The sequence below is a fragment of the Mizuhopecten yessoensis genome, unplaced genomic scaffold (assembly GCF_002113885.1).
Source record: "Mizuhopecten yessoensis strain PY_sf001 unplaced genomic scaffold, ASM211388v2 scaffold9303, whole genome shotgun sequence".
Classification (NCBI taxonomy): Eukaryota; Metazoa; Mollusca; class Bivalvia; order Pectinida; family Pectinidae; genus Mizuhopecten; species Mizuhopecten yessoensis.
In genome coordinates this window covers 187292-213262 of record NW_018407980.1, presented here as the reverse complement: position 1 = coordinate 213262, position 25971 = coordinate 187292, and the positions used below count along the sequence as shown (strand labels likewise).

The 25971-nt window shown below is 33.9% G+C and overlaps 1 protein-coding gene across 2 annotated transcripts in view; it reads right to left on the bottom strand.

Annotated features, from left to right (window-relative positions):
* Positions 1–402: 402 nt before the first annotated feature.
* Positions 403–25971, bottom strand: part of LOC110457749 (inter-alpha-trypsin inhibitor heavy chain H3-like) — a 49909-nt gene continuing 24340 nt past the window's right edge. Inside the window, exons 1-13 of one of the 2 annotated variants that reach the window (XM_021509132.1) lie at positions 20045–20181; positions 18384–18577; positions 17476–17586; positions 16434–16681; positions 12153–12319; positions 9878–10169; positions 8709–9403; positions 7854–7944; positions 6412–6603; positions 4558–5130; positions 3176–3289; positions 1803–2072; positions 403–1471 (exon numbers count right to left, since the gene is read on the bottom strand). In XM_021509132.1, the coding sequence (XP_021364807.1) occupies positions 1293–1471; positions 1803–2072; positions 3176–3289; positions 4558–5130; positions 6412–6603; positions 7854–7944; positions 8709–9403; positions 9878–10169; positions 12153–12319; positions 16434–16681; positions 17476–17586; positions 18384–18577; positions 20045–20122 (3204 nt within the window). In that variant the 5' untranslated portion in view covers positions 20123–20181 and the 3' untranslated portion in view covers positions 403–1292. Of the gene's footprint in view, positions 1472–1802; positions 2073–3175; positions 3290–4557; positions 5131–6411; positions 6604–7853; positions 7945–8708; positions 9404–9877; positions 10170–12152; positions 12320–16433; positions 16682–17475; positions 17587–18383; positions 18578–20044; positions 20182–25971 lie in introns of those variants that run through there. The other variant, XM_021509131.1, reaches the window with a different exon arrangement.

The window sequence follows — 25971 nt, the reverse complement described above, 5'->3', positions numbered from 1 at the left end:
TTAACCCTACGTTCATGTGGGATGTCTTATATGAATGTGAAGGACGAAATTAACCCCGGATGAATTTGGGATTTCCCGTCAAGGGGAAACAGTTATATCAGGGTTAAAATCTCCTGGTTTGCAGTATATTTATTTTCTATCTTACTTTATATCTGGTGTATATTTTGAATACCAAACGTATCGGTATTAATGGCTATAAATAATATAAGTTCAGTTATGTGCAAAAGCTATCGTGTTGTTACAACAAAATTATTAAATATTATTTTAATGATTCATAGGATTTCAATTTCCCTGTTTATGTAGAAAAAAGTACAGTTTGCTTTAAACGAAAACTGCTTCTGCTGTGTGTACGATGGCGAATTATTATAGGATGGTGCTGTAGTGTATCAAAACAAACCAATATTAGAACTGTTCCCTTTTATTTAGTTAAAAACGGAAGAGAAAGAGTTTAAAGAAATGCATTTATAATCAACTTTATGAGCAATGTAAAAATATCCACACATAAATACAAGAATGGATAAAATTCAAAAAACATTAATTTCATATTTGAATGAAAATGACAAAAACATGTATATAGCATAATAAGTATTATGTATTTGTCGAGAAGGCGTTTGGCAGCCAAAGACTTTCGCTTTGGAGACAAACACATTTTTGACAATAACAACATTTCTATAGAAAAATAAAATTCAGATTTATAAAACAATATAAAATAAACATTTTGAGGCTGCAATATATATATACAAATTACAAACATAAGGCAAAAACACAGACTGAAGACGATAACTGTTCATGAAGTTTGAGAATTAAACTCAATATAATGCCATTCGGTTTTAAAGCTAACTAGCTAACCATTCCCATTTCTTTCAGTTTTAGGATTCTAACTTTCCAATTTACCTGAAATAGCAGTGTTATCATAGAAAATTTGCATTGTCATCGTTCTCGATTGTTTTTTTCTCTTGAATTTTAAGAAGTTATTTAAGACAAATTTAGTCCAAATATGGAATAAACTACATTTGAACAGAAATCCTAAGACATATATTTGATTCATTTGATGGATATTATTAAACTAAATGTAAAAGTTTGAATATCTATTGAAGTTTGGTAACCCGGTATTGCATTAACTATTGTGTTGTAAGAATTGCCTGTGGAGATGTAAACATAGACTAATTTAGATCTACACTTTTGTCACAAAAAATGCTTAAAGAAGTACTCCTTTTAACATAATGTGTCGTTTTTGACAATAACAATGTCAGATGTTAAAAAGATTCTTCGAATTAAATGGAACTATCTTTTTATACGTTCAACATCAGTTGTGTTTTTACAACCCAGCAACGCATAGGTCTGCTGAATTTAACACGTGTCTTGATCGTTTGCTTGACTCCTCCCCTCAGTGCCTTTAAGATAAGTTTTCCCTTGGATCGATTCCTTCTTGGGTGTTGTTTTTCTTGTACTTCCCCTTTTATAGGAATAACTGAAAAATAACCAGCAAATGTTGAACAATCATAATGATAAATGTAAAATTCCTATTTGACTCCTACGACCTTGGATACACGTTAGAGATCGTGTTTAACACACGAACCGAGAAATAAAAATAACATTGCAATTCTTTACCAACGATTCCTATTAAAATGAAGGGTAAAAACAGAATACCATATAACTCATTTAATTTAATTTTCAAATCCACGGAATGAAAACATTGTCCAATTTGCACTATTATTAATATTATTCATAATCATTTATGCGTAAATGCATAGGGAAATACAGTCAACAGTTTCTTTTAAAAAAAAGCAGGAAATACGTACTCAAAGATCCTTCGAGGTTTCGATTTGTATTTCTGGAATAATCAACGAGAAGAGAAAGTCTGTACTTTTGATTGACGACCTCCCATTTAGGGTTCTCTCCCCCTCCGAATACAGAGTATGGTTGTGCTCGTTGGCGGACTTCGCCCTCCACCCGGAACCCTGGACTCATCCTGGTTGTGGTATCCGATGCATTGATACTTATACGAGTGATGCGTGTCCGTTGTCGTCTACCGGAACCGTGAAAGGTGTAGCCAACGCTGACAGAAAAAGCTGGAATAAAAGTCATCAAACGTTTACAATAGAAAAAGTTAATCTGTTAACTTATCTTCTTTGTAAAAAACAGAGTGAAATAAAGCTTCAATTCATCTTCATTATGTTTCCAGGGCGGATCGAGAGATTTCGAAGGCGCGGGGGAGGGGGGAGGGACTCATTTTATAGAGTAACTAAATGCTTCTTCACCTGTTTAAGATTTGTAGGTTGGCTTCAATTGTATGCTCATTTTTATATTTCGCGCTTTGCAGTCTGATTTATCTCATTTTTATTCCTTTTCTACTTTACAGCAGTTTTTTATAAGAGTTTTTTTTAAAGGAATTGAAGAATTTTTCGTTTTGATGAGACTTTGGTCAGCAAAACAGAACAAAAATAAGCAAAAAAAAAAAACGACATCGTGACGTGCTCTATCAGTCCACTGCGGCACGGAAACCAATTATATTTTTAAATCACATGGCGAAGACTTTAAGAGATTCTCCCTGTCATTCTTAAATTAAAGGAAATAATGCGCAATTTTCTTTCTTTGTACAAATATATATTTCTGTATCAAGTCTACATTGTGACGTCATGTTTTAACATAAATATCTCTGACGTCATTCAATGTCTTAACTGTAATAATTAATGATAATTCACACGCAAAGATATGCTATGGTTGTCTTAATGAAAACTCGCTAATCGTCAATGTTTACAACTATGGTAAAATACCGGAATTTTAGTACATTCTGCCGTACGAGTGAATTACGGTTATGACTTACTCAACACAAAATAACCGTTTTCTGTAATTGTTTAGTAAGATTCGGAACTAATCATGATTTGTATTAACTGTGAATGTAAATGTAATCTAGTTTCCACTTATTCTGTCATTGCTTCATCGACTTTGAATGAATTGACAAATAACTCTTTGCGTGAAAAATATCAGTTTTAATAAATTGATATAGTTCAATATCTCACTTCATTAAATGGAATTACTTATTTGTATTTATGTTACGTTGAATAAAAATGGACAAACAATATTTAGTGTGGATAGTATGATTGCACAGATATTCATCTTTCGAAATAATATAATCGGACAAACACGCAAGAAAAAAAAATTAAACTCTTACCGGTAGCTGGGTCCCTCGCTAAGTTGTACATGGTCGAATCATCTACAGATTGGATTCTCGGATTCCTGAAGCACAGGGGCAAGTCGACACCCTTGACAACAAGTAGAGTGTAATCTGGAAACGAATTCGAACTTTATTTCATTGATTGATATGATGATTTCAAATAACCAACATCTTTGTTCCACCTGTGATCAGGTTTCATTTTGTCTGGCATTTGCGTTGAATAATTATATAACATTTTTGCATTAACAAAACCAATTGTGTCCTGGTTCGAAAATTAGTATTTAAATTATCATTACACAGTTTCATGTTTCTTTGACAGTTAACCAACTGCCTTGATGCTCTTAATTATTTATATATAATATATGGAAATATATATATCCATATGAAAAGAAACAAAATCCAATGCATGGTTGTTTTTTTCACTTTTCATATACCTACCTGACAATGCGGACATAATACATTTAGTTTGTATTTATCTAACCTGTCTTACGAAAGCAGTTTCGTCACTCGACTCAGTATGGATATTATCGATGTACTCTAAATTTCTGAACCACTAGATCTTAAATTGAAGTTGAAAATAAACTTAAAATCAATTCAAAACAAATGGCTGCCATTGCATTGAAATTAAATCAACAAATTTTCCGTATTTTCCGCGTCGTATTTACATGAATTACCCAAATTGAATGAAGTCTTTAAAGAAGAGGCATATAACATAAAATATTAAACTGTTGAAATATCATATGAACAGAACTTTCTATAATCTATATCCTTCTGTATTCTAATATATGGTCCAGCTGAAGTATCGGACTGGTATTGATTTAAGATCTCTGTCCAACTGCATTTTTCATTTTGCTCATATACAGTATTCTTCCCTTTAATTCCATTTGGGTATAACTGTAGCAGAGTTTGGCAAGGACACTTTTGTTGACCAGGTAAATGGTAGCCCAATCGGTGCGAGCGGGGATAAATCAATCTGAAGTCACGTGCAATCAGTCAGACGATCTAGCCAGACGATCAGTCAGACGATCTAGCCAGACAATCAGTCAGACGATCTAGCTCCGCTGAATTGTTTTCAACACTGTTGTTGACTATATTTTATAAAATTAATTTTCATTATTTTCATAAAATTTCCGTATATGATTTTTTTCAGAAATGATTTATCAAAGTTATGTTCTTGCCGAAATAAAAGCAGTTTCCAAACCTTCTATGTATTTTTAGCAGTGGTACAGGGATCCTTAAGGTTTTGAATTATATGACAGTGTCTTTGCATGGAGTTAACTATGGTAGACAGATTCAAAATGTCCGCACTCATACAGTGACTACTTTATGTCCAATGCAGGCTACTGGTACATGTACTCTACGGAACAGTAAAACCTTACCTGATGCTTTAGTTCTTGTTCGAAGCATCTTCATTAGTTGCCTGCTGTTCGGGATCTTGGTAGTAAACTCGGCTGTAGGTGTACTGGTCTGGTGGATCGTGCCTGAGGTTGTACTGCGTTGTATTGTGCTCATGGTGGTTGGTTGGGGTGTGGGAGAAGTTTGTGAGATTGTGCCCGTGGAATTTGGTTGGGATGCTAGCATTGTAGTAGTTTGTGAGATTGTGCCCGTGGAAGTTGGTTGGAATGCTAGCATTGTAGTAGTTTGTGAGATTGTGCCCTTGGAAGTTGGTTGGGATGCTAGCATTGTAGTAGTTTGTGAGAATGCGCTCGTGGAAGTTGGTTGGGATGCTAGCGTTGTAGTAGTTTGTGAGATTTCGCTCGTGGAAGTCGGTTGGGATGCTAGCGTTGTAGTAGTTTGTGAGATTGCGCTCGTGGAAGTTAGTTGGTGTGTTAGTGGTGTAGTAGTTTGTTGGACTGTGTTCGTGTAAGTTAGGTGGGGCTTGATGGTTATCAGGTGAATTGGGTTCACCATTCTATTTTGGCTTCCTCGCAGTATCGACATTGCCAAGTGTTCTAAAAGAGATATATTGACATACCTACTTGTGGAAGGTCATTTGATAAGCTTACCGAAAAAGCTTTAAAACTTAAGATATTGTATTATATTAAAGAGAAATACAATATAAAACTGCGATATATTGTGTAATTGCGAACTTTATATTACTTTAGTGAACATAAATACAATTATTGTTTGGTTAATGTGTACACTGATCCACATCACAACAGAAAAGTCTGCTAGATTTTTGCCAAAACATTAACAAGACATGATGGTGTTGTAATAGAGCATTAGTTCAAATTTTTGAAGCATTAACAAAAATCCGAAAAGCATTTTCCAACTCGAAATTAAAGTTGGGTATTATAGACAGAAAAGGTGAGACTAGATATAATATAATTGATGTTGTTTATAGATATTTTTTCTTTAATACAAGAAATAACCTTTATACTTGCAACATAAACTTATAAAACATAAAAGAAGAATTACCAATTTTTTTATTTGTTTTGTTAGATATACATGTATTTACTTTAAAAGAAGTTATTATAGTTTGGATCGAATATATGGTGGATTCTGTCGGCAAAAAAACCGATACGTTTTAGGTTTATTTTATGAGTGAACATATCACATAGCGTGACAATCATTAAAACAAATGAAAAAAAACAAAGCACGGAATTGAATCGAGAAAAATTACACAGTAGTCTTTTGAGTGTTGTTTGATAAACTGGATTACAAGGTAGCTCTTATTAATGCTGTTATAACAACAATATAAACCTATCAGATTTTCACGGATTTGAATGTTTTTACTTTGTATTTTGTGATTTTTCTCGGTTTATCAAAAAAGCGAACTTAGATCTTCTACGAAAATATACGCCTTAAACAATAGGTTATCTATACAAATTATTTGATATTTTTATTTCATCTTACAAAAAATCGTTACTTTAATGCGATTTATTATATCCTAGAGGTCATTTCTCATTAACTTCAATGGAGATGAATCCGTAATGTATTTAATGTCTTGTCTTATTTTTAATTATTTAAGTAATAACTTGAAAGTCACTTTCGGATATTTTAGTTACAATGTATAACCACTTTATGTAAACAATGCAAATTATTCTGAGCAGTCTATAGTTCCCACATCCAAACAAATGTCGGTATCAACAATGAACAGAAAACCCTTTTTCTATAAGAGGTACATGCAAACAAAAACATCTGATGTAGAAAATATGACGAAGCGATATCATATTGATTCCAGTTTTCCAAATATTTTGAAATACTGTTGTAATTCCCATGTATTTACTTACTTGCACTAGTTTGTGATTGGTGGTGATAGGCCGCCTTAGGAGGAAGGAAATGAGCAGTATACATCCGGCTGAAGCTGTGACGCATTATATGACCTCCTGGATGATAAACCCCTGCTTGGCTTTTTCCAACAAGCAACGCCGGCAATATACCACTTTGGCGGTGCTGAGGGACATCCACAATCTCTTCAAGGCCTTAAAACATTAAATAAATTCAAAAAAATGAAATGTTTTTATCTTGTGAAGGTTTAGTTCAGCTTATCTGTGGTTAAAAAAGGGTTTGACATTATGATTATAAAAAAATATATCGGGTAAACATGTTAATCGTACTGGTAATATAAATCAATATAAACAAAATATAAACCGAATACCATCTGCTACATAATCATCAATTCCAAAGTGATTATAATACAATTATCGATCAGATTGAGCTATCGCCTTAACAAGTGCATTTAGTTTTTCAGAATATTTACATTTAACGCCTACAATACGATTGCAATTCAAAAAATCAAAATTAAATAGCTCATTCACCTTCCTTTGATTAATTATAAGTTCGTAGTGTAAAAGTATTCCACAAGGGGTGTTGGCTATCATACTTATATAATCGTTATCATCTATTTTTCAAATTTCAAAAAAGACACTCGGTTGATTAGACGAGTGAAATAAATATGGTGAGTCCCTCTCAGGGAAATATTGTATACCACAAGCGTATTAGTTATAAGTAAAAGCGAAGATATGTCTTGTTTCCTTATAGACCCAAAATCGTCAATGCACCTTCGCACGCTTTCCGATATGTATACAAGTATATGTCTAACCAGAAGAGAAACTAACTCCGCGAAAATCAGTAGACATATATGACGTCACAATATAAATTAAACCTTTCATTAATGACGTCATAACTTGAATCTGTGTGTAGCAAAGTAAAAACATTTTACAAAGTATCAAAATTTTACAAAGTATAAACATTTTATAAAGTAAAAACATTTTACGAAGTATCAACATTTTACAAAATATAAACATTTTATAAAGGAAAAACATTTACAAAGTAAAAACATTTTACAAAATAAAAACATTTTACGAAGTATCAACATTTTACCAAGTAAAAACATTTTACAAAGTATCAAAATTTTACAAAGTATAAACATTTTATAAAGTAAAAACATTTTACGAAGTATCAATATTTTACAAAATATAAACATTTTATAAAGTAAAAACATTATACGAAGTATCAACATTTTACAAAGTAAAAACATTTTACAAAGTAAAAACAATTTACAAAGTAAAAACATTTTACAAAGTATCAGCATTTTACAAAGGTATGGTTGATTGATACAAAAGCATTACTCACATATTTGAATAAAATATTTGTGTGTATTGTATTTGGTAGCTTTTCTTAACCCCGCAAACAAAGAATTATATCCTCAACGAAAACAATGTCAGCTTACCCATGTCATCTCCCTCAATTTGTACTGGAGAAACTTGAAGCTCGTCCGGGAGAGTGACAACCATTGAGGTCAAGGGCGTAACAAAATTATACTGAAAAAATATCAAAATTTCAGATGTAGCCACAGTAAATCAGTAACAATGAAATTAATTAAATGATTCACGCATTATGTAAATATTACTTATAAAAATCCATTTGATAAATGGAATGAGAAGAACTAGATTCACATTGATGAAAAATATGTTCTACAATCACATATGCCACAAAAATACAGACGATAAACTGTATAACGTTAATTGACTGTTAACACATATGGTATTTGATGTAGAAATGGAGATACGTTGACAATTGAACAGTCGTCAAAGGTGCAGTTCTGAAAAACAGGTACTACACAGGTCGATGGGTGTTATGATATTATGTATGACTTGTTATGACGTCATGATTAAAAACTGTCTTCCTGTGATGGTAATATAATAATGATAAGCTTAATCAAATTTGTGTTTATAAGGAAACGTACACAAAAGTATAAAAGATGGCCTATAATCTAACCGTTCCAATGCTCAAGCATGTATTCTGTGCTCGAAGCAGCTTCGGTTTGGTTAGGTTAAGGTTTGTTTAAGTTAAGGTTTATTTAGGTTAAGAAATATTGGAAAAGTCTGGGTAAAATATCACACTCTCCTTTGTTAACAGTTTTAGTATAGTAATTTTTACGATTTGTATATTTATTTCGGCAGGAAAACAGTTATTACATGAACATGAAACCAAAGGTTTCAAAGAATCAATACATATCTGGGGAGAAAAGACTATTTGTGCATAAATATAATGAAGGAGCCCTTAGAACTAAACACGTCGTTACCTTGAGGGCCATTGCAGTAATGTTTTCTTTCCAACTTTCTTGTTTATTTTCGTCAGTTGATGCTTCCATCTGTTTAATCCACTGTTTGATAGTGAGATAAGCCCATAGTTTCTCCGTGATGCCGAAAGCATCAGAGTCTTGTGTGATATTTAGTTGTGTGGTAAGCGCAGTATCGGGTACGTGTAGAGTTACCAATCCATTGGCACCAATACCTGTTATCATGGGCTGAAGTTCGTTCGTTTCCTCTTCTGAAATCCGTCCTGTAACGACAAGCTCTGACCCGAACATTAGAGTCGGTGTTAGGTCACATATTATTCTGATGGGTTCCCTTTCCACGGTGCCATCGAGGTAAGTAAATGTGACGTTTTGCAGAAGAACGGTAGAAACCTCGGAATAGAAATTTGATATCTGTAAGTCTGCATCTGAATCCTCGTAAATCTTTCTGCCAAAGCCATTGTTCTGTGATGCTAGTCGCTTTACCAAGCTGTAATCTGCGTTTTGTCCAAATGCCAAGGAAAACACTGGCACTCTGCCTTCATTACGCTCAAGAACCCTCGCTAATATTCTCGTCGGTGACGTTTCACCACTAGTTGGTTCCCCGTCGGTCAGAAAGATAATAACAGATGATCTGCCCCTATTAGAATGTGTCTCCACCAGCGAAATGCCAGTAAGCATTGCTTCCTGGATGTTGGTTCCTGTGAAATCAGCAAACATGACTTTGTTTATGTTTTAACAGAAAATTTATCAAACATTTGTTGGTCTTAAGTTTCACTGTTATGTGCTCTCTATAGATGTAAAGAGGTAGATAAGGATCGGTCGATGGTTACAACAACTTTGATGAATATGCTAATCAACCATCACAAATTAAGGATTTTTTCTACCAGCGGGTTTTTATTATGTTAGTAATTCAATACATTTTTCATGATTTGCAAAGTTTAGTGACTTATTTGTAAATCAATTGGAACCGCTTTCGTAAAGTATGCCGTGCTTATTACTTGGGTAAAGTAAGATACAAAATAACATGTCGTGGACGAAATACAAAGTTTCACAGCTAGCGATTGTTGCATATATATCCATGAAACGGAAAAAGGTTAATTTTCAAATTAAATTTGAAAATAATGTGTTTTGACATACATGATAAACAACAGTCACGATGTATGTAAACTTACCGCCACTTGCAGGCATGTCATTAACATAATGTTTTGCCGCATTGATATTGGCTTCAGATGCTGGAACAAGCTGCTGTTCATTTTTCCAATAAGTTATTCTACTGTCAAATGTTATGATGTTAAAGTTATCTGCAGGTTCGAGTTGTGACAGAATGGTGCGCATAGCCTTTCTGAGTTGTCGAATTTTTGTGCCAGACATAGATCCACTCTTGTCAAGTATGAATACGGCGTTCTTTGGTCTAGGTTCAAGACCAGTGGGAGCGAAAAAGTGCACAAAGTAGCCATTCACCAACAACAAAATATTAATTTGTCCAAAGTCAATATAGATGAATCATACGGTATCAGTATATAATATTCATAAATAATACATCATTTTACCTGTTCAATGAACATTTAAGATTTGTTACAATGAACATATGGTTGATATTTCTCTATAAAAACATTTCTTGTTTTCACACTTAACTGAACCAATCAGAGAAGAGGCTTTTTGTAACTGAAAAGCAGGCATTATTTATTGTGACGTCATGGACATTTTTATTATGCTGTCACAAGACAGCATATTTTGTCTTTTTATACTTTAGCGGGAGATGAACATTATGTTCTAGAAAACCATTTTTTTTAAAAATATAATTAAAACGTAATAAAATGAAGTCTTGTTTGCTGTATCAATAACAGTTATAGTTCACGCATGCTTTGAATATTATTCACTTTGCACTCATAAATGCTACTTAAACATTCACCTCACATTGTTTTAAATAGAACTGCTTCGGACAGATATTTATCTATATTTTTACATTCGGTTGTCATATGGTCGAAGGATATGCGTTAACATAAACGTATTATATAAGTAATAACTTGTATTCTGTTAAGTATTTTGTGATAGTACGTTGTTTTGAGTGGCTATACTGGCGTTTAGAACATGCAAAGTGGTTTGAACTCGAGACCGATAGGTCGAGAGTTTAAACCAAATTTCATGTTCTAATCCCCAGTGTAGACACGCAAAACAACGTTCAATCCCCATTCTAACACACCTAAACAAATATACTACGCTAAACTGTTTAGAAACATTGTATTTCCCTGTACAAAAGTACGTAGTTAAGTACCNAAACAACGTTCAATCCCCATTCTAACACACCTAAACAAATATACTACGCTAAACTGTTTAGAAACATTGTATTTCCCTGTCCAAAAGTACGTAGTTAAGTACCCTGTGGCCTGAATTGGCGATGTGACATTCTGCAGCGGACTGATCAATTGGAAAGAAGCTTTCAAAAGTCGGTCATCTGGCCCCGCCCTTACTGGCGAGTGCTCGATCTGTATGTTGACGAGGCGGCATATTGGTGAATATATTGACAAAATCGGTGATTATTTGTTTAGATTTGTGAAGAGTTTTGTGTAAATGCATACGACACATGTGAAATGTTTCATTTGATTTCGGATCTAACTAGATGCCTTCACACTGATGGAACAAACGTTTCGGTAATAAATGGAGGTAAGAACAATGAATGTTTACTTTTTATTTTTTAATGCTTTTATCAAATGCATTTCATCGGTCGTTTCTGTTCTGTTGCCTGCTAGCCTTATCAGCGGGATTTCGCTAAGAGGCGAGCGTGACGCCATATTGTTAAGGTTAGAAACGGGGCGTGACTTATGTGCGATTGATTCTATCGCAGATTAGAACATGGGCCGTATCCAATCAAAACACGCGTTGCAAACGAATCGTGTTAGAATGAAGTATTGATTCATGGTGACTGTTTATATCTGTGTTATAATTTATGATAAGTAATTGTTTATATTTCAGTTAAGATAAAGGGGTGGAATGCCTAGAACATTTGACAAATTCCTGTGTCTGCATTGCAACTATACTTTGCTTATATATGAAATTATTACTTTTTCTTGGGTTATTGAAGCGCGAGCTATGTATATATGTATATGTTCTTTCGTTAGACTCAAAATTTAGACGTTTATTACACTTTTTTTATTTAGCCTTAAACCTGATGTTTTTTACCAGCACGTAAGGAACACTCGTAAAATGACAGACACACTGGAAATGAATCTTATATAATAAACAACTTGTGCACTGTAATGGAAACGAGTATGCAAACCATGATACGTCGTTCAAATTACCGTCTCGCATATATTAAACGTACACAAGACTTCTCAATAAGTACCTTTAGAAAACAATATATTTGATTCAACTGATATATAACATACATGTATATTCTTGCAGAGTAACAGTATTGGATGTGAGAAATGAAGGTCGTTTGAAACTCACCAACATGTCACCACCGTCATTTTGTCTTGCTACGTCATACGTCACCCTAAACTGACCATCCAGTCCCTCCGAATCACCTTCGGCAATCTGCTGTTCCAAGGAGGGTTGATATCTGATGTGAACGCGTTTGTCTGATATGTGGTCAATTATGGCGACTTCATTTGTATCTTAAAAATATTTAAAATTGCTTGCATATCATTTTATAAACGTAAAACATGCATATAGTTTTATGATGTACTGCTTTCATAGACTGTTTGTAAACACTGTGCCGCTATAGAGTTCATACATGATGTGCCTACATATAACGACTATCAAACAAAGTGTCGACATGGAGTGTTTATAAGCACCGTGCCTGAATGGATATTGATCTGATAAACGCAATGCCTACATAATGTGTATTCCGTCTTTGCGTATTGCAGAGTCATCTTCTCTTGGGAGCAGGGATTGATTGTTACGACACTTGTTTGTGAGAGTAACGTCATCAATTTTTGAGAAAACGACGTAATTTTCTCGCACAAACCAATGACGTAACAATCAATACCTGCTTCCAAGAGAAGATAACTCTGCAATAAGCAAAGACGGAATAAGCGTTGTGCTTGCATAGTATTAATAAACGTTATGTCCACATATAGTTTATATTAAACATAGGGCCAACATTGGGTGATTATATAAGTTATTCCTAAATAGATTGATAGAATTTGTGCCTAATTGTGCTTATACACGAACACAGTGTTTACTAATATGATGCATGCATATTACTTTTATAAACCTACGTCCTAACTAGCAAACGAAGTTTTGCTAATAAGCTGACTAGTATAGAAATAACTGATACTACCTCTTAAAGCGTACTAAATGTTTTTAGCTAAAGATCGAACTTTAACAGATTAAGGCAAGGATAAATTGAAACACTTACTTAAAGTTTCAATATGTGCAGTAATAATTTAGCGCAACTTCTAAAGCACAAAATACTCTTAAATAATATCACTGCTAAAACATGAAAATATTAACGTATACAGGAAACATTTATTACCTGCAGGAAAAAGGAAGGGTATCTGAATTTAATATGAAAGTTTTACTTTCTACACAAATAATGTACGTATTAAACTTGTCGCAACGTTTCAAGTAATGAAGCATTACAATGCTATCATGGGATGTATATCACATCTTATAAAAGTGTAACAGGGATATAATTAATGTATTTGCTTGTATGTATGTTTGTTTACTAAGTCCGTCCGTAGCGCGTCGACTGTCCATGTATATATTTCATACTCCGAGTAATGTAACTATCGCGTCCGCGTGTTGTATTCTATACTGTGATGTCATGTCTATAGGTGTATTGTGGTATTCTGCTCGTTACGTATGTTGATATGTTGGTATACCATACAGTTGTTCATTGGTCAGTAGTGTTACGTCAAGTTGTGTATGCGTTTTCATTGGTTCGTTCTGGGTGGTCAGTTTTGGCGCGTGTTTCTTTGTGGGCAAATAAATCACGCTAGTACCTTTTGAGGACTCGTAGTTGACGGACGGAGAGATGTAATGTAAGTGTTTCTTTGTCTTTGTGTAATACCCAACGTATATGTATTATGTGTTTTATTTGAGATATAATTCTATTTGGATCTAATCTAAGTATAGATGATTTGTTATTCCTTTAATAAGAAATCAGATATGATTAATGTATTTTTTTATATGAAAACGTAATAATGGAGGTGATGTAATTTGATTTTTTGTAAGAGGCGTTATTACGTTGTGCCCATTTGACTAAGGTTCGATAAATTTATTTAGATGTCTTTTATTTTAATTACAGTATATCCGTATTGCATACGATTGAAGAAGGCGTCGTAATTATACAAATAGATAGTAGCCAAGGCCTTGTGCCACACTCAGGTATGCTATTGTGTTTTTTATGTAAGAGTATATATATAGTATTGATTTGAGAAGGTATAGGTCGCTAGACTGCTAACTGTGAATTTAATATATTGTCCAGTAACTTTGTTTTGAGTCAAATCTTCAGTTTGATTGTATTTCATAAAAGTTGTAATTGTAATGTGTATTGCCTTATAGTTGATTTGTAAGGGTAAACGTTATGAAATCGTGTAAGAGTTATTTCCCTTGAATTTGTACTATTAAATATGATTATGTGTGTCTATTTTATATATATATATGACTGTAGCTTGTACTTTGTACTTGTTGCAGGGTTCTTTTGGTTTTTACAACGAGCAATAAAATGACAGTGAACAAAACCCAGAGGAGTTGTTCTATATCTCACAACAAAACCACCTCTACTACATGTGTGTTAGTATCTCCTCAGTTCCTGTTGTGTGTGTTAGTGTCCCCTCAGTTCCTGGTGTAAGTGTCCCTTCAGTTCCTGTTGTTTGTGTCCCTTCAGTTCCTGTTGTTTGCGTTGGTGTCCCCTACATTCCTGTTGTTTGTGTTAGTGTCCCCTCAGTTCCTGTTGTCTGTGTATCCTCAGTTCCTGTTGTTTGAGTTGGTGTCTCCTCAGTTCCTGTTGTTTGTGTTGGTGTCTCCTCAGTTCCTGTTGTGTGTGTTAGTATCTCCTCATTCCTGTTGTGTGTGTTAGTATCTCCTCAGTTCCTGTCGTGTGTGCTAGTGTCCCCTCAGTTCCTGGTGTAAGTGTCCCTTCAGTTCCTGTTGTTTGTGTTGGTGTCCCTTACGAGTTCGGCAGCAAGCTCCGCCCACCTCGCGCGTCACTGCCGAGTTCGGTAACAAGCTCCGCCCACCTCTCGCCTGATTGGCTCGGCGGAAACACCCGAGTGTAGGTGTGTTTTAGTTCACAGACTAACACAGAGGACTAAAACACACTCAGGCAAAAGTGGGGATATATTCGATTTAACCAATTACTTTTATATACAGTAAATAAAGTAGAGGTGTAATAATGTCCCCTCAGTTCCTGGTGTTAGTGTCCCCTCAGTTCTTGTTTTTTTGTGTTGGTGTGTCCCCACAGTTCCTGTTGTTTGTGTCGGTGTCCTATTGTTTGTGTTAGTGTCCCCTCAGTTCCTGTTGTCTGTGTATCCTCAGTTCCTGTTGTTTGAGTTGGTGTCTCCTCAGTTCCTGTTGTGTGTGTTGGTGTCTCCTCAGTTCCTGTTGTGTGTGTTAGTATCCCCTCATTCCTGTTGTGTGTGTAACAGGGATATAATTAATGTATTTGCTTGTATGTATGTTTGTTTACTAAGTCCGTCCGTAGCGCGTCGACTGTCCATGTATATATTTCATACTCCGAGTAATGTAACTACCGCGTCCGCGTGTTGTATTCTATACTGTGATGTTATGTCTATAGGTGTATTATGGTATTCTGCTCGTTACGTATGTTGATATGTTGGTATACCATACAGTTGTTCATTGGTCAGTAGTGTTACGTCAAGTTGTGTATGCGTTTTCATTGGTTCGTTCTGGGTGGTCAGTTTTGGCGCGTGTTTCTTTGTGGGCAAATAAATCACGCTAGTACCTTTTGAGGACTCGTAGTTGACGGACGGAGAGATGTAATGTAAGTGTTTCTTTGTCTTTGTGTAATACCCAACGTATATGTATTATGTGTTTTATTTGAGATATAATTCTATTTGGATCTAATCTAAGTATAGATGATTTGTTATTCCTTTAATAAGAAATCAGATATGATTAATGTATTTTTTTATATGAAAACGTAATAATGGAGGTGATGTAATTTGATTTTTTGTAAGAGGCGTTATTACGTTGTGCCCATTTGACTAAGGTTCGATAAATTTATTTAGATGTCTTTTATTTTAATTACAGTATATCCGTATTGCATACGATTGAAGAAGGCGTCGTAATTATACAAATAGATAGTAGCCAAGGCCTTGTGCCACACTCAGGTATGCTATTGTGTTTTTTATGTAAGAGTATATATATAGTATTGATTTGAGAAGGTATAGGTCGCTAGACTGCTAACTGTGAATTTAATATATTGTCCAGTAACTTTGTTTTGAGTCAAATCTTCAGTTTGATTGTATTTCATAAAAGTTGTAATTGTAATGTGTATTGCCTTATAGTTGATTTGTAAGGGTAAAAGTTATGAAATCGTGTAAGAGTTATTTCCCTTGCATTTGTACTATTAAATATGATTATGTGTGTCTATTTTATATATATATATGACTGTAGCTTGTACTTTGTACTTGTTGCAGGGTTCTTTTGGTTTTTACAACGAGCAATAAAATGACAGTGAACAAAACCCAGAGGAGTTGTTCTATGTCTCACAACAAAACCACCTCTACTACAAAAGTATTGAAATATTATGTATATATATACCTGTAATGTCAACGTCGGTGAGGATATCATTTCTGATTGGCGGGACTTTGAGGTTAGTTATCGCTCTGGACTCAAATATATCTACATCTACGCGCAGATCCTGAACGGGTTCCCCGGGCTGTACGTAGATCACTTGATTGTAGGAACCCAACTTCCGTTGTAGCAATTCCTGGTAACGTAGCTCGAACGTTAACTTTTGTTCGGCAGCAACGTTGACGTCAATGTTAAACATATTTGTCTCCCTTGGCCTGTGGTAGATAAAATAAAGTATCAAATCATATCGTGTAATGCAGTATTTTATATGCAACACATATACTTATTTAGCACTCGTTTGTCTCGTTAGATTTACATATATTTGACCGTGTTTGTTAGATATGAGGGACACATTATTTCATGATGATGCTTAAAAAGACAAGTTAGCGAATTAAAACAATCTAGCTGTTTAAAATCTAGTTGAAGTATCCAATGAATGGAATTATTTAACCTCATTTATGTATATAGTTTGAATAAAGGTTGGTCTGATTTCAAATCTTTTATCACATGACGAGGAAATAACACATCGTGTTTCTCTCACGCGCACGAGTTTTCCTGGTCTTATTTCGAGTATTCAGAACGTCTCAAGAAAAGTTAACAATAGGTACCACATCATTCGGAACTCCTCACCCCGATTTCAGTTCCTACCATCCACAGAATCGGCCGATGTGTTCCGAATGGTACTACACGTAAGACCCGAGTGGCTGAAGCAGACGACCATAATGGCTTGGAAGCCTAATCATGTTAAAAGGAATGTCGCATACCGTACCTCACAAATATATTTGCCGCTGTCCTTACCTCACAAATGTAATTGCCGCTGTCCTTATCTAAAATACATAAATATGCAGCTGTCCTTACCTCACAGATGTGTGAGCCGCTGTCCTTAGATATACCTCACAGATATTATTGCCATTGTCCTTACCTCACAGATATAAGTGCCGTTGTCCTTACCTCACAGATGTGTGAGCCGCTATCCTTACCTCACAGATATAAGTGCCGCCGTCCTTACCTCAAAGATATATGTGCCGCTGTCCTGCCCTGGGACACAGCTGTTTCGTACTCCTGTCTGGCCTCCTCCTTTCTTTTGACGTCACCAATAAAGGTATTGTTCCCAACAGTTCTAAACAAATACATACATAATACATTTTTTAGGAAGTTTTTTTAAACGATCAGATATATTATAGAAATAGAGGAGGTGATTTCCTATTTTTCTGTATAGTATAAGATAAGATTTAAAGTTTTACTTGAAGTAAGATACAATATCATGGGAGTGCTAATGAGATACGTTATTATTGAAAGTGAAATGTGAACTTAGGTAAGGTATTGTTTTGAAGAAAAAATATAAAGTAATATAAGATACTATCAATGGTGTTATTTGCAGTAATATAATATACTTTTAGAGCGATGTGTCTATTATGAAAAAAATGTAGAATGTTCTGTGAAGTTAGATAAAGTATGTTTTAAGTAGGATGGGGTACAGTACATTGCATGTAGTGTTTACCAATAAACACATATTTGAACCATTTTTTCACATTTTAAATAAGTAACAATTCTATTTATGTATATTGTCATGATAAATTGCATTTATTATATGATATATAGCTTTTATTATTATTATTTATTTATTTTAAGTTATAAATTTCTTGAAATGCTCGTCCTGAAAATTGGAATTAGTTATATTGGTTCTTCATTTCAATTTATATATTTTTTGAAAGACGTCTATTATATAAATTATTAATAATTTCAATATAGTTTTGCTATATATATAATTGAAATCAATTTTGTAGATGAATCAGTGGTGTTCCATTTATATATATGAAAAAAACATTCAAATTAACATCAAACATTCACCTTAATGTTTAAAGACTGTTTCATAAATGAGACGAGCCTTGGTGTGCACACTTTGTCTGTACTTACAGGGTGAAGTTAGTGATAAAAGCCTCATTCGGAAGGGTGACTTTAAAGGTTGTCTGATGTGCCTCAACATCACGATTAGCTATCTTGCTTGTGACAATAGTCGTAGCAAATCTGAACCTGATATCGGACTTGATGTGTAGATAATAGATCGTCGGCTTCACACTGAGGTCGCTGGGATGCGTCCCGGATCTCACCTGAAATATACGGGAAAACAATGCGAAACTAAATAATGTGGAGTTAATTACCCTTAAACCTAATTTACTTACTGACCTTTTTTACAATTATGAACGACTTTAACGTCAGTTCAGGTTCTGTGTTCTATGAATACGTGAGAACATTTTTAACTGATTTCGCAGTATATACGTTGAGATGGTGGTGTTATTACCTAACCTCACCTGTCGAATCATGACAAACTCTCCAAATACACATCATTTTACCTTGCATAAATAAAGACAATACCAATCTCAATTGAAACATATTTCCATAATATTTACAATGATCGTCACAACAGAGGTAGCAACATCGCAATAGATGTCAAATAACTGATGCATAATAGAAAGGACCAATGCCTCCGCGTGCAATAATCTTAGATGTGCAAAACATTTAATCGATCTTATTTATATATTACAAACAATAGATAAATACATATACAAAATTTGATAAAGCGCCCTATCTAGCTAAGAATAAGCCACTCTAAAGTGCTTTCCAATACATAGAGATACAATTCATTATTATTGAAAATCTTTAGTGAACAGTGAAACCTTGATAAGATGTCTTTCGAGGTGCGCATGCAACATAACTGCTCCAAACATCAGGTTAGTACCACAATAATGATTTTGTATTCATTTGCAATTTATGAGTTATAGATACACAAACCAATTCGAAAGTTGATGAAACGGTGATGTTTTAATGAATTTAAGATATCGACTCATGTTTTCAATGATACATATTAAACATAAGTTTTGTTACACGCATTCAGCTGTAAGAGACGTTAAGAAAGGTATTCCTATAATGTGTAAGCCGCTGAATAAAGCTAAAGTGAACATTTGTTTCTGAAAAAATGGCCTTTTCGTCCATTAAGAATTCATAAGTTGTTCTAAGGGTAAAAAAATGTCATCTAAAGACTGAAGACGACATATATGTTGCAGCTACCACAAAAATAGAGTTCCTTTGAAACCCTTTATAACGTTACAAATTTACAATGTTTGGCTACGTAATTGCTAAAAAATAAAAAAAATGAATCAGTCTGAAATATAACCAAATATGTATGATAAACAAGATGTTCGCAATAGCTTGTAATACAACTAACATTTTATTGAATGAAAGAAAATTAAATGGCTAATACGAAAGCATTTCTTCTACTATAAGATTCTTCAATTTCATATCACTGTGTCAGATATTTGCAAATTATTCCAGATCCTTTACCGTTTGCTCAATTACATGTATATAGGATTTTGATATGATTTATACATATGTATTGTTTCAGTGATTGATAATTTTTGTCTCAGAAATCCTACATTTCAAATTAACTTTCAATAAAACGTATGCACGAGTAAAATCTATCTTTTCACCGCAAATAGACCCGTTATTAGTAAAAACTGTAATATGAGGCTACATTATGTTCGAATAATTAATTGATCATCACCTTAATAAAAACTTACTGGCGGCTCCAGTATCATTGCGCCCACCACCGCAACCGCCACCGCAAGGCATGCTTGAATAAACCACAGCGTTTGCATACTAGTTTCTTTCTGCTGGCGATTGATGAGCGTCAAACATTTATACCCTTCAAGCTGCGGTGTTTTGAAATACAAGTTCACTAATTAGCATCATGTGGAAAACCCGAGGAAATCCCAGACAGATTCTATGCGTAAACAAGACCAGTGACCTTGACACGTAATTCAGCTTCAGTATCAAGCGGTGAACGGTGAGTCGACGGGAAAACCCACATCGGCTTAATGCCTCCCATCTGTTTCTCGCGTCTCCACTTGACCTTCGACCTCTGACTTACAAAGTCTTTCATTGTTAACTTAAAGGGTTAAGTACGTTCACAGATTAGAGTTATTTTGTTCATAACAATTTTTGTTTGTTTGAAACACTTTCATTTATAAAGGGAAAGAACAAATGGAATGCTTATTATTTTACAATAACTTAAGTTATTACCGTTTTGTAGAGGATCAGCGTATTTAGGATTGTGCACGCTGCGACCTCCGACATTGACTTTTAAAAAATACTGACATTTTAGCTATTCATATATGATATTATTACTACTATATAATGCATGTTGGTCAATGAAGCAATAAGTAAATATACTAAATAATGTTTCAAAATAAAAGCAGGACACACAGAACTGTACTAAATAATGTTACAAAACGGCACAACATACAGACAATACTAAATAATATCATAAACACATACAGATTGTACTAAATAATATCATAAACACATACAGATTGTACTAAATAATATTAAAAACACATACAGACTGTACTAAATAATATCATAAACACATGCAGATTGTACTAAATAATATTAAAAACACATACAGACTGTACTAAATAATGTTACAAAACGGCAAAACATACAGACAATGCTAAATAATATCATAAACACATACAGATTGTACTAAAAATATTAAAAACACATGCAGACTGTACTTAATAATATTAAAACACATACAGATTGTACTAAAAAAATATTAAAAACACATACAGATTGTAATAAATAATATTAAAAACACATACAGACAATGCTAAATAACATCATAAACACAAACAGATTGTACTAAATAATATCAAAAACACATACAGGCTGTACTAATTAATATTAAAAACACAAAAATAAAGCACTGCACACAGACAATTTTGCTATAATAATCCACACTAAAAGTAACCAAAAACATTTAATTTTGAAAATACTCTTTATATAGGTATCAATGAACGTGAAATAGTGGTACAAAGTTCATAAAGCATTGAGCATGATCACATAACGATCAAAATAGACGGCAATGCCGACAGTTAAAATCAGTAAGATATGTAGAAATACCTCTACTAAAAACAAGAAAAATCGACAACTTATTTCGTCAACTACTTAAAATCAAAAATTTCTCTAGTTAGCCCTATTACTAAATTAATTCACCAGAAATAGAGTGAAGAGCGCTAACATAAGAATACCGTTGCTACTAACACAATTTAAGTGCAGCAATGGGAATATGTTTTCAAAAATAGATAAAACCCGGATGGACTGTTTGCTCACCATGATAAAATGCACGATTCAACAGTACCAAACAACCGAGACGTCGTATTACTTCACCGACAAATTGGACATGATACTTTCTCGTTAGATCATTGGCTGGTAAGTGAAATCCGGGAATTTATAAAAAAAATATATGGAGAATTCATAATAAACAGAAATGTTTACATATAATGTGTATTTGTTGGTATGGAATGTGGTGGTGTAATGTTTGAGTGGCCTCCTACGCGAGTACACTAGCTGTAAGGATGCTGACCATAGGCCCCATGGCGGTTAAGGAAAATAAAGATTTATTGATAAGAAGACAAAATCAGACACGATTTTAATGATGGAATCTATATTTACGATCCTGGTTTAACATTTATCTCCTATATGTTCCGCTCAGCAATATCTGATTTCACAATACGGCAATCATAATAAACGTTGATAAGAAGCGATGTTGTTGTTTTGGGGAGATTAAAAACAGAAAATCGGTGAATCTGTTACTTTTATTATGTGTTTAAAAGTGTCTTACAAGCCGGTTAATATTGGCATGAACTTCAACCGGATGGAAACACAGCTGTTAGGATACTTTTAACTGGTACTTAGTGCATAGACCCGCATAGATAGGACATAAACAAATCTGTTTACTAGCCAGTGAAAGCCCTCTATGACTCAAAGTCCAATTTGCTACACACGGATGTAAGATTCAACTTGGTGTATATTTCTATATTCAGTTTTTCCAGCATTATACTTTAAAGACTTCATTTGCAACATGTTTTAGATTTTATAAGATGTTTTGGAACATGAGCCCATTAATGATGAAAACATAAGATAACTGCTAATTTCGCTGTGGGTGCATTGAATGTGGGTAAAATAGCAGGACTTTCCAGAATGCGTCACGAAGGCTACATAATATCCAAGCCCTGTAGTGCAAACCTTAAATCAAAAAGTTAAGGATAAAATGATGAAAGGTAAACATTGTTTGTACAAAGTGATTGCCTACAAACCTATTGATATGTAAAATAAACAAAAAATAAACAAATTGCAATGATGTTCATAAATGTGTCAGATGTTGCGGTCAGAATGTTTAATACACATGCCAATGCAGGTTACCGTATGGTTTTGTTTACACTTATAGAATCCCTAACCCTATAACGGTATGGTCAGTTATATAGTCATGAGCACCACATGTCTATGTACGTTGCGGTACATTATATACTGTAAATGAAGGATTGGATAACCAGGCTGTAGTTATGATGGATAACTGTTAGAGAAAATGGTGCCACTCTTAGGCTGCACTAGATTTAATCACGAAGAAATTCGAGTTCTACATCAGATCTTAATTCGACTTTGGGTGTATCTCCCCTTCAACGATGATGAAGCAACAAACAGGAGTTTTTATTGTTAGAAGTCTTTTCTCGTTTTTGTTTTACTAATAAATTTCATTTTTGAATACTCACGTTTCAAGTAAACAAGTAATAGTTATCTAAATCACACGATAATTGATTATTTATATGAAATATTCATGTGTAAATTAAATAAAAGCTTGCTAGACAATAGTGGTTATTGCAAAGAAAAATTCGAACTCAATGATACTTTTAATGCTATATTGAGAAATTGTCAGTGTAATTTCTAACACATAAGCCGTAAACACATCGTTTACGATAACTATATGAACATAGATGTCATAACGATTAATGGTTTTAGATAGAGTTTGTTAATTTGATGTACAATGTAGATGCTACAATAGACGTATGCACACAACAACAAGGAAGTAGAAACTTGTTTAATAATGCTTGCATAAATTCAGGAATTGTACAACGTATTTTCAATTATACATTTGTTTTGCTATTTTTTCCCCATTTAAAGCTATATGGAACGAACTTTTTTAATAATACTGTACCACATTTTCTGAAATAAATCCCACCTTTTCTCTCATAGCAACTCAACGTCAAATAGAGTATTGAAACCATCCACAAACACGTAAAACTGCTTTTAATTCTACATGATTAACGATTTTCATAAAAACTTTGACGTGCATAAATATGAAACGATATCCCAATTTAAAGCCAATAAACATTTCTGATATTAAGGACTATTACGCAATACAAATAGGGAATTGTTGTAGAACTATATCAAATGTCAACATTAGGGATTAGCTCAAAATTATAAGTTAAATGTACTAAAATTACCGAAACAAGCAATGCGAACAAAATACATTTCTACTCTATTTTAAGACTAACTAAACAAGTACATGTGTATAGCCAATCCCGTATTTCGTAGTTTATTGAGCATGTTGGATTTTCCCATGTTTTCGGGTTCAATTGCCTGTTTGGAGGTTTAAACTGTTTCATGTATCCCTCATGATGTTTTAAGCCATTGTGTTCTACGTGAAGACTTACACTTTTATATATTACATCAACATTACATGAGTTCATAATAAAGCAGGGACGCGTAGTCGAAAAAACATTAATAAGTGTGAAACTTAATGAATTAATTTTAAAAAATGAACTTTTACTACTGCTTTGCTGTAAGCATTTTGCTTTGCTGTAAGCATTCTTGAGCATTTATCCCCTGTTTAATCGATTGATGATTAGATTATGTTTTGAAAATGCACCACGATGCAATCTGTGGTCAGTTATTTAAGTCCTACCGTTCATGACATCGTATATGTTTAAATACATCTCAATTGTTATAAAGCGCTGTGCTACACATGACATGAGTAAAAGTATTCCTGTTGGACACATGCATGCAGTGAGTGAGACTATCTGATTCTGGTTAGCAGTAACTACGTGTGTTGAAACGAAGATTCCATCTGCATTCTTTAGCTGGATTACCTCTCCTTAGTATGACACTTTTTGCCTGGTTAAATCTGGAAAATGAGTGTAGAAAGGTCATGCCAATAAAACATTATTTTGATGGTTTTGATTCACTCCAGTTATTAGGAGGCGACTGTTTGATCAAGAACAAAATAGAAAACGGAGAGAACGATAAATGTTCTAAGATAATAAAATATAGCAAAAAACTCTACTTTAAGATAATTTAATGAAAATTAATAAAAAAATAAAAATCTGGAATTTCATGAAGTACGTTTTGTAGTAAATAATAAAAAAATGTAGTGAAATAATAAAAGACACTTTCTTAACTAAACTGACATTAACGACTTTTGAAGTGTAATACAATATAACTTGTATTTCCAAAATCCATATAAGCTTCCTTTATAGTCACATTTATATTTTCTGATTGGTGGCAAGGTTCATAAAATACACAAGTTACTCATGATTGAATTGTAATTAACCAGCACTCTTTTCATCCATATACTGTATGTACATAAGGGATTTTCTGCACTTCCTTTTATGTTTCAACATCAGTTGAGGTCAATTTGGATTTCAATTTTTAAGCTTTTATCATCACCAATGAATCATTGAACAAAGAAACAGTGGTATTATGTAATGTAATTGATGTTTGCATACACTAACACTGGATCTATTACCGAATGGTATAGGTGAAATTTAATGTGTGTGTCTAACTAACGTCCATCATTAAAGGGCGTGGGGGAAACAACGTTGCTGTATGCCTATTGGTAGGTATATTTGTACCTGTACTAAAAATGGAACTTAGTGAGTTCTATAGGTAGGGATATGTGAGTACCTGTACTAACAAGATGGGACTTGGTGAGCTCTATAGGCAGGAAGATGTGTACGTGTACTAACAAGATGGGACTTAGTGAGTTATATAGGTAGGGAGATGTGTACCTGTACTAACAAGATGGGACTCAAAGAGCTGTATAGGTAGGGAGATGTGTACCTGTACTAACAAGATGGGACTCCGTGACCTCTATAGGTAGTGATATGTGTACCTATACAAACAAGGTGGGACTTATTGAGCTCTATAGGTAGGGAGATGTGTACCTGCACTAACAAGATGGGCCTCAGTGAGCTCTATAGATTCGGATATGTGTACCTGTACTTACATATCTTTTGTCTTTTACCTGCATTCTTTACGAAGACATATTTTGTGGCGGCTTCCGATTTTTAGTATTTTTAAGAGTTCATGGATCTACTATTTTTACATTTTGGAAAAAACGAAATCTTCTAGAGATTGATTTACACACGGAAAAAGTTGATGTTTATCGAGGGATTCACTACGGTTTCTGATAGGCCAATTTCCTGTTAACTGACAACTCACAACATTTTGTTACTGAAAACTTGTCCATGACAGTCTTTATTTCATCAAAACACATGTAAAAGTTTAAATCTCATATTATTATAGAAGACCTATCAATACAATGAAAATGATTAAAATTGGTATGAATATCTATGTTAGGTGAATTTTGTAATTTCTTGGTTTATCT